The sequence below is a fragment of the Saccostrea cucullata genome, unplaced genomic scaffold (assembly GCF_032062105.1).
Source record: "Saccostrea cucullata isolate Sc308-1 unplaced genomic scaffold, CSIRO_AGI_Scuc_v1 ctg14683, whole genome shotgun sequence".
Classification (NCBI taxonomy): domain Eukaryota; kingdom Metazoa; phylum Mollusca; class Bivalvia; order Ostreida; family Ostreidae; genus Saccostrea; species Saccostrea cuccullata.
Genome location: NW_026919284.1, coordinates 1 through 15,205, shown reverse-complemented (window position 1 = coordinate 15,205; position 15,205 = coordinate 1). Strand labels below are relative to the sequence as shown.

The window sequence follows — 15,205 nt, the reverse complement described above, 5'->3', positions numbered from 1 at the left end:
TATTACGAGAAAAGATCTCGTTATTACGAGTAAATTATCTCGTAATTACGAGAAAAGATCTCGTTATTACGAGTTAATGATCTCGTTATTACGAGAAAAGATCTCGTAATAACGAGAAAAGATCTCGTTATTACGAGTTAATGATCTCGTTATAACGAGAAAAGATCTCGTTATTACGAGTTAATTATCTCGTAATTACGAGTTAATTATCTCGTTATAACGAGAAAAGAACTCGTAATAACGAGAAAAGATCTCGTTATTACGAGTTAATTATCTCGTAATTACGAGTTAATTATCTCGTTATAACGAGAAAAGATCTCGTTCTTAAAGAAAAAATTCCAAGATAATGGCATAAATATATATTTATAATCATCTCGTAATTACGAGATCTTTTCTCGTTATAACGAGATAAATAACTCGTAATAACGAGATCTTTTCTCGTTTTTACGAGATCTTTTCTCGTAATAACGAGATGATTAACTCGTAATAACGAGATCTTTTCTCGTAATTACGAGATAATTAACTCGTTATAACGAGATCTTTTCTCGTTATTACGAGATCTTTTCTCGTAATAACGAGATAATAAACATTTATAACGAGATCTTTTCTCGTAATTACGAGATCTTTTCTCGTTATAACGAGATAATTAACTCGTAATTACGAGATAATTAACTCCTAATAACGAGATCTTTTCTCGTTATTACGAGATCTTTTCTCGTTATTACAAGATCTTTTCTCGTAATTACGAGATAATTAACTCGTAATAACGAGATCTTTTCTCGTAATTACGAGATCTTTCCTCGTTATAACGAGAACATTAACTCGTAATAACGAGATCTTTTCTCGTTATTACGAGATCTTTTCTCGTAATAACGAGATCATTAACTCGTAATAACGAGATCTTTTCTCGTGATAACGAGATCATTAACTCGTAATAACGAAATCTTTTCTCGTAATAACGAGATAATTAACTCGTAATAACGAGATCTTTTCTCGTTATAACGAGATCTTTTCTCGTAATTACGAGATAAAAATATTTTTTTACGTGGCCCTATTCGTCTTTCGTATGCTTGTATATTCAAGCTAAACTCTAGAAAGAAATGAGATTCATCATCAATAATATTACATGAAGAACATAATCTTTGTTCTCGAGGTATTTTCTTATGCCTACCAGTTTCTATCATTAGGCAGTGGTCACTTGTTCGAAATTTAGTTAGCATTTGTCTATTCTTAAAACTATTTTCAAGCATAAGATACTCTTCCATATCGACATTGTGTTTTATTTTACTGTACAAGTATAGTTTTGAGTTTTCTGTAAATTTAGATACCTTTTCCATAGTTTTATCTTTATAATTAACTAGTACAATTTTCTTCAACTTCTTTTTAACTGAATTTCGGATTTTGTCAAATTTTTCATCATTTTTCTTGTACTCATTACTATTTAAATTATTTTCTTCAAATATAGACATTGCAAGGGTATGCCATGAGTAAAATCCCTCTTCATGCATAAGATATATTAATATTATATGACTCTTCAATCAAGGGGTTTACATTCTGAGAGTGTAGTCGTACAAAATACATCATGACTTGAATTTTAATAAAAGAAGAAACTGGAAGTCTACCTAGTTCACACAGTGTTGAAATATTGCATGCCGTTTTGTTGAGTCCTAGAACTGTTTTACAATATCTAGCATGTACGAGTACTTTTTTCATAAACCGATTTTTCTTGAAAAGCGAGTGTATCACATGAGTTGTTTTTCGAATATTGCTCGGAGCATTGCTCTGTAAGAAGGAAGATAATCATCCATAAACCAGACTTCACTATTAAAGCATAAAACAGGACGAACAAGAGTGTTAGATAATTTACAAGACAAATTCACAGGTAGTTGCGAAGTTGTTGAAAATTTTTCTTAAGGAGAATATTACTTTTAAGCCCTTCTTAGACAATTCTAGTATTCCTTTGTGTAAACTTCCTTTATGGTCAATTATTGTTCCAAGAAAATTATATTCTTTTACTTCTTCAAGAGGGTGATTATCATAATATAAAACAGGGGTTGGTTTATGTATTTTTTGAAAAGTTAAAACTTTTGTTTTTGTAGTATTCACAGATAATTGCCAATTTAAGCAATAATTCTGCAGTTTGTTTATTGTATTCTGTAAACCACTATGTGACTCTGGGCGCAGAACAAGGTCATCTGCAAAGCTTAAACTAGTGTGTGAGTGGGTCAAATGACTGATCAAAAATGTCATGTAGGTCATTAATAAAACTGTTAAATAAAGTTGGACTTAGACTATCCCTTTGTTTGAAAGCGGGGGACAAAATAAATGTGTGTGAATCATTTACACATGTCGACAGGTGTATATAACATATAAAATCCAATATATATCAACTATAATCTGATAATGAGCCTGTCGGGAAATGCTCTTTTGTTTGACAAACGATAATAAAATATATTATTATATAAACGTTAAAAATTAATGTAGGTAGAGATGTCTGTCCGTAAATACAGTGTACAAGATTTAATAGTGTTAATGATCTTCTGAATGAAATGATACTTTTATTAAGTTGTGAGTAATTCTGATCTACTTATATTAGCCTGATGAATTATAAGTAATGTTTTTCTAGAGTACATGACAAAACACATGTATGATTATATTGCAAAGGCAATGTCGAGGGAAACATAAAAATATCGAAATTACAAAACCCTTTAATTACAATTAAGAAGGACAATCAACTCAATAATATATGAAAGTATCATTCAATATAATTCTGGTCCCATCGACATGAAAAGGTTAAAGAAAATAAAAAGTAGAAAATCGATAACATAATTTTTGTTAAATTTAACACTTAAAATAACAGTGGTTTCAATAATAGATATAGAATCATGAAAATAAATTGAAAAAAAAAACATTTGAAACATATTCGAGTTAAACAGATGCGAAAAAGATTGCGCATTCTGAAAATGTAAGAAATATTGTGGAAATGACACACAGGGAAATTTTAAAAAAGTGTTTCGTTACCTTTCTTTCAAAGATATTTTTGATTCTTGCATGAAAAGGACAAGGAAGGATAAGACTCCTTTTTGGCCCCTAGTTTGGAGTGTCTTTCGGAATGATGTTTAACAATAAAAACCTACTGTCACCCCTGCCACAAAATGAGTATTGTTTCTTAGTTTTGGGATACACAGGGGTCAAAAGAAGGTAATGAAATACATGTATGTCATTTTCCGAAATTTCTCATTTTAATGCAAAATTCCATCGATTTTACAGCCCATTTTGTTTCAGAAGACATAGAACACATTATTGCCTATCTACAAAATTTACATATTTCATACACTATAGTTTCAGATGCATCTTATACATAAAAATCTCCGATAGGCAAGCTTGTGCTCTATCTTTCCTGAAGTAAGAAGTATCTCGAAAGACTCAAATTTGACAAAATTCCATCAGAATTTAGAAAATTCATAAAAATGTCCTACATCGGTACCCTCTTGTGGCCTCTGTGTAAGCTTTAAATCGAAATTAGTGCTGGTCTTAAAACAAGCATCAGTTAAGTTCTTAACTACAATCACAAATGTAAAATGAATATGCGTACACTGATTTTTACGTCAAAAAAGGGACCAGATTCGGCCTTTACCATACCTTGCCCTTTAACGCATTAAATGCAATATTTTGACAAGAAAGTTTTTTATTATTGATTACATGTATATAGACTATTTATAGAATCAAATGTTATATAATTATTTCCATGCCCATGATTATTACATGTTTAATATTTCTATTATCATGTAGTTATCACGTGTAAACTCACTTTTCTCTTGAACATCGGGATCGATGCCATATCACTGGAAAATTCTAATAATAAGAATAAGTTTTGATTGAATATTTAACCTAGGACTTTTTCTCTAAATATTAAATTTTGTTTAGTGCCACTAAAGATTGCAAATTTCTTAGATTCACTTTTGCTTTCATTTGAAAGTATAATGGATGCATTGAAAGTAGACAATATTTTATTGTATAATACACAATACTGTCAATACATGTATTTGGATTCTTAACTTCCTGTGTATATTTAGTGAAATTATGAAACAGAACACATTCAAACCAATTTGTTTTTAATACGCATTGGTAATTTCAATTATCACTTTTTATATATAAATAAAGTTCAAATAAGTTGAGGATAAGATAAGGAAATCCGAAATTAACCGCATTATTATTAATTACGCCTACGTTTACCGTTAATTTAATTGGAGAATGGAATCGTGTGTTTTTATCTAGACTTTATGTGCGAGATCATGAAAAAGCTCCCTTGCAGAGTTTTTGAACATTTCTCTCTCATGGATTCACGTACGTACACGTTTAACCAGCAATGATGATGATGATGATGATGATGATGATGAAAATTATAATGTTGTGCTCCCTTCACGTAGACTTCAGAAAAAATCCTTCCATTACCAAGAAGCATGCATTTTTATTTAGTTTGTTTGTAAAAATGCAAGTTCATTTTTTAATTGCTTGAAAAATTTTTTATTTATATTTATTGAGTTTCTACCCAGGGAAATAACATTTATGCATCATGAGTATCTACACAAATTATCAAAACTGTAAATATTTTTGTTTGATATTACATGTATACACTGTACATGTACAAGTCCCTACCCTCGCAATTAAACTCAGTAGAGAAATCAGAAGCTGGCGTACTGACAAGTTGTAAATTTTGAATTTACCGGATGACAGTAAATAATAAAATTAACAACATGTAAATTTTGAATTTATTGCCACCCAGCTGTAAATTAAAAGTTCACAACATGGCAGAGCCAAAAGTTAATCTCTATGTATAGCTTAGAACGGTCATAAGCTAAAAAGACACGAAAAACAAGATGAGAAAAGACGAGATCGTGTAGAGAGCCATCCATGCAGGTGAACACTTTGTCAGACTCAATATATTTCCACATTGCTTAAATCATGAATTGCCATACTAAGATCCTATGTCACATTTATTATGACTGTTTCAAGTTACAAGTTATAAAATCATCGCCAAGTCAGGACTGAGAAATCAATCCAGGTAGCCAAGACTGACAATCCAAGCATTTGGACTGAATTCTAGCCAGGAAAAAAAAACCCAAACAATTTTGACCAGATTTAGACCGCCTATCAATTCATTGCTTTAAGGATCCTTTTACAAATTTGAAGCTCTTGAAGAAACCTTGGGCAATGTCAAACTTGTCCAATCTCTTATAGAGATCTCTGAAAGTTTTCAAACGCTTGTTTCTATGTAGATCATCTTTGCACATAGTTAGTTGTTCAATTAAAGAATTAGGATATTGCCACATTAGATCTGTATGTCGAGGAACTCTGAGAGATACAGGCATTGACAATTAAACAAGGTTCAATCAGAAAGATCTCTCAGAGATTGAAAATTACATTGCTTCTGTATAACGACCACTGCATGGAAGTTTGTCAAACAATTGCTTTTCGACCAACAGCGACCATTGGAGGATCTGCAGATTGCTGATGAATCAAGATGGAGGACAGTTAAAGATTTTTTTTTTTCTTATTTCAAAGACCTCTGAGAGATCGTTTTTGACTCACAAAATGATGGATCGATCTTTCTGCGCTCTTTGGGCATTATTTGAGAAATGATTAGCTTTGCCATCGTATACATCACTTCATGGTTGAGTCAAATTTTGATAAAAGCAAAGGAGATTGTGGAAATCTCTAGGATGTTCTGAGGGAACGTGATGATGGCTAGGCGACCTTAAAGAAATCCGACGAGTTTTGCTACGTTCACCTTTCTCTGATAGTCAACCCAATACATACTGTTTGCTTAAAAAATGTGTGGAAAGCTTCGCCATTCCCAAGACCATAAAATAAATCGGAGGTACAAAGTTACATGTAAGATATGATTTTTCTTTTTTGGACATCAAATACGACGAATAGCATGCAAATGGAACTTCATGCATTGTATTTAGAAATTTGCTGCCACGACAATGGATGGTAATCAATTTTGTCCGCACAATCCGTTATATGGTTACGAAACTAATCTTTCAACCCCCTTGCTTGATTCTTAAATTTTGAAAACCAACTGTGTTGATCTATCAGAAACATCGTGTGGGACTTACTGGTAGAGATACCATTACGAGATTGGCTAACAGAAGAAATTTAAGCGAAAAATTCCATTGGTAGAATTTTACGATACGTTAATTGATTTTGTATATATTAAGTAAAGATGCAGATACTTTCCATTCATGTTTTTATTAACATCTAACAAGTACATCCTAAAGAGAAGTTAATTATCAGGTAAGTTATATTACAAGACATGTGTGTTACGCGTTATTGTATGTATAAAAATGTCATCATCTGACATGGCAGATCCATTCTTTAAACATCTGCATTTTCTTACACTTTTCAGGCTTTTGATATGGAGACATCAGAAGGAGGCAAAGTTTACTATACGGACATGTTGGACATTTTACACAGACTGCTGAGTAACAATACGATTGATGAAAATGACATCCTAAACTACTTCGGCAAAAGCGAATTCAACGACATTACCCCACCCCGTGTACAGCGGAGAGATCAAATCATCTTAATTGGGGCGCCATTTGTTTTCTTCATTGGAGTGATTGGGCATTTGATGTCCTTGCTAATTTTGCCATATTTCGCCAAAAAAGAGTCAACATACGTTTATCTACTGTCTCTGTCAATATTTGACCTGCTTGTATTGCATGTCGGCCTGCTTGTTCGGTGGTTAAACGAGATTCTTGGAATGAACATCCTATCTCACAGCAACTTCACTTGTAAAACGTTAACATTTCTAAGTCTAGTTTTCAGTGATACGTCTGTCTGGCTTCTTGTGGTCGTAACATTCGAAAGATTTGTCATGCTGTATCATCCATTTCAAGCGACTGTTATATGCAAAGTCCGTCGTTCGCTGATTATCATTTTGCTGGTCTTGGGTATACTAGCAATGGTCAACAGCCACGTATTCTGGACACTCGAAATCGTCATCAATAACGTTACCAAACAACAAAGCTGTGACCCTGCCGCAAAAAGCAACACAATGATCTATCAAATCTGGCCTTTAATTGATTCTTGTATTTATTCTATCTTACCTTTCCTAAGTACATGCATTTTAAATGGCAGAATCATCAAAAAAATCCGTGGAATAAAGAAAAGAAATCATTTAGTCAACGCAAGACGATTTTTGAAAACGACTGTCGACCAAAAGTCGCCCAGGGTCGAGAGGAAATTGACAACAACGATGGTCATTTTGTCCTTGACCTTTGTTGTGTCTACTCTACCCATGCTGGTCTATTTGTGCGTCACAGCTGTTTTAAACTCCCTCCATAATCAGCCAATATTCAGTCGCGAAAGATATCAGTATTTCCGGTCTTTTGCGGAGCTTATGATGTATTGCAACCATGCCATAAACTTTTATCTCTACATCGCAAATTCTAAAAGACTCCGGTTATGGTTTCAAAAACGAATTTGTAAGCAAAAGGCAGAACATCTAGTCATCGGAAATGAAGTGTTCGAAATGCAAGAATATTCTTCAAGATATTCATAAATATTTATTTTTATTCGTTGCATTGCTTTTGCTATTCCATACATTGATGACAAAATATTTAGAAATAAATTATAGAAATGAAAGTTTAGTCATTTATTTTCATTTTACTTTGATGAGTCAGGTACCTAGACAACTCAATTTTTAGCAATTTAATTCATAATATTGAAATAAAAAAATAAACATTTAAAAATAGATTAGGAAATTATTAAAGTACTTTAAATATTGTTTAAAAATAATGATCTCTCTTTTGTTATGTCGGTCCTTGGTGCGGGTTGGGTAGGGTATTCAGGGGGTAATTGTAAGTTCATGTTTTCATGTGGCTTGTGTCTTTACATTACTATTTGCAAAATCTCATACCCCACATCAGTTAACAAGTATTTCGGGTATAAAATATGAAACCAAGCTCAAAAGTATTTTAAGACAATACAAAATGGGAAAAGACAAAACACGGACCTCTAAAACACCAGCGGTAGGATCAGGCCTCAAGACCATAAACTGAGAACAAACTTAGGTCAACATTTTGATTCTGAACATGTTTAGAATATGTTCTTAATTTTTTTTTAGTTATGTATAATATTCAAATTCCAACAAATGATACAAATTTAGTTTCATTAATATTTTTTTAGGTTATATTAATTTGAAATTTTGACTTAAGTCTATTCTCAGTTTACTAAGTACATGTATGGTCATAGGGCCAGGCGGCATAGAGGAGCAAGCATTTTTTGTTCGACCGGTCCAAACCGCCATGTACTCGATCCTTGTCATGATTGGATAAATGGAACGTAAACCGAGCACTTTTTGTTAAAATCATTCATAAAATATAAGGCCGAAACTTTGGTTTAAAAAAATCTTCATTTCTCTACTGAATAATATAAAATGAGTGTTAGTATTCGTCACAAAAAAAGGATTTTACGTCATCAAGAAAAAAAGAGCAAATAATAAACTTCCTCTCCGTCATATTGGTATTCTGGATGAATGAATTCAGTCATTATAAGTAACTATAAAGCAATATTCAATTAAGTCTTCACAACACGTATTCTTTCTTTATTTCATCAATAGGGATTTTCTTTAAATCATTTCAGTGACGTCATGCGTTGCTTTATTTCCTCCAATAAACCTTTCCTGATTTCTTTACCATTAATGTAATTTATTAGAGAGCTACATTGTATCATTAACATAATACAAAAAAAAAAAAAACAAAAAGCACAGCAATTAATTATCGCAAATCTCACCGATATCAATTATTGCGATTATGGCGTTGCGCTGAGTGATGACGCTACTGGAATTTGTTTCACATGCGTTTTTTTTAGTGGTTGATTAGGACCCTTATCACCCTCGTGTGACATCCTATTTGGAAAGTAGCCATATCTATGCTTGATGGTCAAAAACTGATGTTGACTTTTTAAACAGAACGAAAAAAATTAGTACATGTGTTACTAGTATTTCTTTTACAGATGATACATTTATATGGACTTTTTGTTTTATATTCTACCGATTTCCTCTGCAATAAATGGACGGTATTTTCCATTTTTGGTGTTCGTAAATGAATCTTGGTCTATGCCAATTTTCTGCGCGCTAAAAATATTTTCCCTGTATTTTGAGACCTAGTGATCCCAAATGAACTATTGTGAAATCAGTAAATTTCGTGGGGGTTCAATTTTCGTGGTTTTCAAGGTATTATCCTTTCTGACATAATTTATTTTTCAGATAAAATCTGCAACATGACGACATCAATGTTTGATAAGCAGATTGTGTACATCAAAGAAAGACTTTTGTCATAATGTACATGTATTATTTATTTGTTGATTTCGTTCAATGAACTCATAAATTGTTTAAAATATTTAGATCAATAATAGTCAACAGTTAAGGATGTAAAAAGATGCCTTTTTCTTTTGGTGTGAGTTATTTATGATTATTAGATTTTTTTATTATACATGTAGAAATGTAAAATTGTACTTGAAGGTTCCTTTTATCTGTGTAATTCTTGAATCAACAGAAGGTGTCAACCATTCCATTTAGTGCTAAGTCTTAAGAGGTTATGTTAATAGTTAAAGTATGGTCAATTGGTCAAGTAAATAAATAAATTACAGAATAAGGAAGTGAAGAAGATTATCCGTAAATTAAATTTTTATATGCATCAATACGAATTTTGATTGGTTAATACCTGTACAGGGAAGCGTGGAGTCTCCGATATAGATTGTGTCCTCACTGGGATCCCTCTGATCGGAGACGGCAATGAAACAAGTTACATTTTATTTACGCTTTCCCTGGTTATATATATTTTACAGGCATGATACTAAAAATTTCACAAATAATAATTTTTCTTTGAAAATAACTTAACAAAAAAATTGAGCTTTCGAGATTGATTTACTGTATTAATCTTTTATCTTGTATTTTTGAGATAACGAATAAATTAATTTTAAAGTTCTATTATGTATATTATGTTTAATTGTTAAAAGTTTTTGGATTTTATGGTTATGACATATTTACAATTTTCTTTGTTTGAGATTATTTTTCTTTATGAGTGAGCCAAAACTCAGGTAAATATTTTAATTGCTTACAGTATTGTTCAGTTTCATTTTGATATAGATTGAGTATTTTGAAAATTGTTTGATCACTCTATTGGTCACCAGGTTAGGTAGATTAGGCCATAATAAATAAATTGCTAGATTCTCATCCGAATTTTTTTAAAAATCGAGGCGGGCGGGCGGCTTTTATTTTATATTTTTATTTTTTCAATTTTGCAGATTTTTTATTGACCTTGTCAATCGGTGTAATTTTATCTACAATACCCGAATAAAAGTCATAGTAAAGGTTCAATTATCGCTTACTTCACATTATCACCAATCTTTTTCAACCAATAACCCTTGTTTACAATATATACGCATGTATAACAGCAATCACCACCTTTTAGCTGTCAAAAATCATGACGACTTTCGCGGGGTTTTAAACGAAAGTAGAATGGTAGATGAATACCGATCCCGATCAGAATTAAACCGTAGAAAAACAAAAATAAAAAAAATCGAGGCGGGGGTATAAAATCGGGGCGGGCGGGGATGAGAATCTTGGAATATTTTTATTATGGCCTTAGGGACATCTTAATTTGTAAATGCCATAGAGCATAATCTATATATTTTTACTTATTGTAACTGGTGACTATTTGCTTGTAAAGATCTGATCGGAGACGACAATAAAACAAGTTACATTTTATTTACGCTTTCCCTGGTTATATATATTTGACAGTCATCCCAAACCGTACAGGACAGGAGACTGGGTCAAAAGGGTCCCTCAATGCAAGCGAGTTCTCCAAGGATCAATAAACCGTCAAAACTAGACACGACAGTATACGAGATACCCACAAATTTATGGCCACCACGAAATGCAATTTTTCACATATGTAGCTACTGAACAATTCTTTAACCACGAAATCAAATCCCCATGAACAAATAAATTTCCTTCAAATCACGAAAATTTAACCCCTTGAAAATTTGTGATTTTACAGTACTGTGAAATCATTAATTTTCGTGGAAATTAAATTTTCGTCGTTTTCGAGGTTTGTACAGTACAGACCCGCCTCGAAATGTTAAATTTCATATATGCATTACATGTACTTATAACCATATTTCCATGAAAAGAAAAATCAAACCCCCACAAAACCAATATTTTTCCTTCAAACTTTGGGAATTTGGCCTTACGAAAATATGAGATTTTACATCTGTACAAGGGGTAGACACAACCAAACAAATTGACATATCGGGTATTATTGTTAAGGATACCCAGCTGATGCCGGAGCACTTGTTATGGTGCCGATTTTAAATTTCAGATAAATATTATTTTCTCACCATTAAAAAAAGAAACTCTGGAACCAAAGACGAATCAGATCTACATGTAATTGTATTTTTGCTCGTCCTTTAATGTTTTATGGGTGAAAAATACATTATTTTGCTTTGAACAACTAGTATTTTACTCACAATTGTTAAGGATCAAAAACTGTAATTGTCGGTTGTTATCAGTTTAACTTTTTTTCAATATTTTTTTTTTTGGTTCGTCTTTATATTCATGTGTAGTTACATATAACCGAGTGCCTGGATGTCGTAGAGAGTGTTTGAAGAACAATCCTTAAAACTTGTTGTTTTGCAAAAATTGTTTGTAAATTCAAAGGTATCGTGATTTTACAGTAGAAAACATCAAACATAAATACATGTATCTTATTTTATCTGAGGAGTTCGTTGATTTTTAAAACGTCGATTGATTAACTTTTCCACTCGGCGAGAAGAGTTTTGACGCTCTTTGTGGATATTAAAGAAAATAAAGACAAGCACGTCTAAATAGTTGTGTAGTTAATTATTATCTTTATTTAGAAAACAATGGCAATAAACAAAGTGTCCGTGCATTTTCTCAGTCTGGAAGTGAAAATGAGTGTGATGCTAGAGAGCGGGGTACGATACCTTGTGTTATCTCATTATATTATGGGTTAAAAAATAGGATAGAATCAAGTGCATGTGACTTGTACATACAATGTACAACTAAAACATCGCAATACAGAAAACATTTTTTCAATCTCATTTTAGCTCCACATTTTGATTATGATAAACAGTGATGCGTCAACATCTTATGTCCTGATAGTCACTGCCCTAACAAAAAAATACTATAGTTAACTATAGTTAACTATAGTTTACTATAGTTAACTATAGTGATAACTTTGACACTTTGAAAACTTTGATTTACTATAGTGATAACTTTGACACTTTGAAAAACTTTGACGAAAACTTTGACACTTTGAAAAACTTTGACGAAAACTTTGACACTTTGAAAAACTTTGGCAAAAACTTTGACACTTTGAAAAACTTTGACGAAAACTTTGACACTTTGAAAAACTTTGTCTAAAACTTTGACACTTTGAAAAACTTTGGCGAAAACTTTGACACTTTGAAAAACTTTGGCGAAAACTTTGACACTTTGAAAAACTTTGGTGAAAATTTTTACACTTTGAAAAACTTTGACGAAAACTTTAGATTTTGAAAATCTTTGGCGAAAACTTTGACACTTTGAAAAAAACTTTGGTGAAAACTTTGACACTTTGAAAAACTTTGGTGAAAAATTTTTACACTTTGAAAAACTTTGGGTGAAAACTTTGACACTTTTGAAAAACTTTGGCGAAAACTTTGACACTTTGAAAAACTTTGGCGAAAACTTTGACACTTTGAAAAACTTTGGCGAAAACTTTGACACTTTGAAAAACTTTATAGAAAACTTTGATTCTTTGAAAAACTTAATCGAAAAATTGGATACTTCGAAAAACTTTATCAAAAACTTGGATGCTTTAAAAACTTTAAAAAGTTTATTAAAAACTTTGACACTTTGAAAAACTTTGGCGAAATCTTTGATTCTTTGAAAAATTTTATCGAAAACTTGGACACTTTTGAAAAAGTTTATCCAAGTCTTTGATACTTTGTAAAACTTAATTAAAAACTTGGATACTTTGAAAAACTTTGACACTTGAAAAATTTAACACTTTGAAAATCTTTTGAAAACTTGGATACTTAAAAACTTCCAAAACTTTATAAAAAATTTTGACACTTTTAAAACTTTATCGCAAACTTTGAATATTTGAAAAACTTTATCGAAAAACTTTGAAAATTTAAAAAACTTTATCGTAAACTTTGAAAATTTAAAAAACTTTATCGAAAACTTGGATACATTAACACATAGAAAAAGTTTGCCAACTTTGAAAATTTAAAAAATCAGATATCGCCAACTTTGAAAATTTAAAAATCTTTATCGAAAATTTGGGATGCTTTGAAAAACTTCATTGAAAAGTTTGATACTTTAAAAACTTTATCGAAAACTTTGACACTTTGAGAAACTTTATCTTAAACTTTGACAAACTTTGGCGAAAACTTTGACACTTTGAAAAACTTTGGCGAAAACTTTGACACTTTGAAAAACTTTGGCGAAAACTTTGACACTTTGAAAAACTTTGGCGAAAACTTTGACACTTTAAAAAAACTTTGGCGAAAACTTTGACACTTTGAAAAACTTTGGCGAAAACTTTGACACTTTGAAAAACTTTGGCGAAAACTTTGACACTTTGAAAAGGTTCCTGTTGAAAACTTTGACACTTTGAAAGACTTTTGGGGAAAACTTTGACACTTTGAAAAACTTTGGCGAAAATTTGACACTTTGAAAAACTTTGACGAAAACTTTGACACTTTAAAAACTTTGGCGAAAACTTTGACACTTTGAAAAACTTTGGCGAAAACTTTGACACTTTGAAAAACTTTGACAAAATTTGACACTTTGAAAAACTTTTGGGGAAAACTTTGACACTTTGAAAGACTTTGGGGAAAACTTTGACACTTTGAAAAACTTTGGCGAAAACTTTGACACTTTGAAAAACTTTGACGAAAACTTTGACACTTTGAAAAACTTTGGCGAAAACTTTGACACTTTGAAAAACTTTGACGAAAACTTTAATTTAAAAACTTTGGCGAAAACTTTGACACTTTGATTTACTATAGTTAACTATAGTTAACTATAGTTAACTATAGTATTTTTTTGTTAGGGTGTGTGCTAAATGTTTAAAGTTTCATCGTTCACATACATTCTGGTAAAGTCTCGCTGTGTTGTACGAAAAGGGAGGTAATCTACACGGAACTACATGTGGGTCAGTTTGTGGAACGGACACATAGACCTGTGTATCCCTAAAAGACTGAGATAGTCCGATCGATGTCATCTGTGTTTTTATGTCTACAAAAACTCCAGAAAGAGGGAGTTGTTTTCGTGAGGAGAAATTTTTCAAATACAATAATGTCAGAAAAAACTCTCGGTAGGTTTGTTTATTACTGTATGCATGCATATCAAGGAACATTAAAGTACTATGAAAACCGTTTGAGTATTGACTAAATTAATATATGTTCATTGTATCTAAAATTTTTGTCAGATACTCAGTGTGTTAATATTATTTATGCAGGTACCCAGTGCCCCCCTCGGCCCCCGGGACTCTCCGCCTCTACAGTATGAGATTCTGTCCGTACGCCCAGCGGACACACTGGTCCTTCTGCATAAGAATGTAACGTATGTGTTTTTCTTTCTTTCGGGGGATGGGATGGGTGGGTGAAGATTTTATTCATGATTTATCAGATTAGGGGGGGGATCCCGGAACCATTTCGTTTAGGGGGTAGGTTGAAAAAAAGGGTTGCTCTTTGGCTGTTTTGAAGCCCTGTATGGTTTCAGGGCAAAACCCTGATTAAGGCCCAGTCGGGGGGGACGTTCAAGAAACTCCTGTGGAATAAAAGCCTAGCTAGTACCGGTATATGATGTGTCAACCCCACGAAATCCTGTTACTTGTAAGTGAATTATTGCATTGCTGTAGATCAAATTTCCATTGACTTTTTTTTAGCCATCCAAAACTAAAGGGATTAGCGGTTACTCTTGAAAATAATTCATGTAAGTTGTATAAAATAGCTAAATAAACAATTTGAAATGGTTTGTATTTACAGTTTACATATTGAATTTAATTCAGTTGCTTTTTGTTAAATATTACAGATTTGAGACAGTAAACATCAATTTAAAACAGAAACCCGACTGGTTTAAAGCACGAAATCCCATCGGCCTCGTTCCTGTATTAGAATG

General features: G+C 32.1%; 1 protein-coding gene across 1 annotated transcript; it reads left to right on the top strand.

Annotated features, from left to right (window-relative positions):
* The first annotated feature begins 6,421 nt into the window (after positions 1-6,421).
* LOC134228987 (cysteinyl leukotriene receptor 2-like) lies at positions 6,422-7,570 on the top strand. The gene has a single exon (XM_062710696.1). The coding sequence runs from the start codon at positions 6,422-6,424 to the stop codon at positions 7,568-7,570; it is 1,149 nt and encodes a 382-aa protein (XP_062566680.1).
* The last annotated feature ends 7,635 nt before the right edge of the window (positions 7,571-15,205 follow it).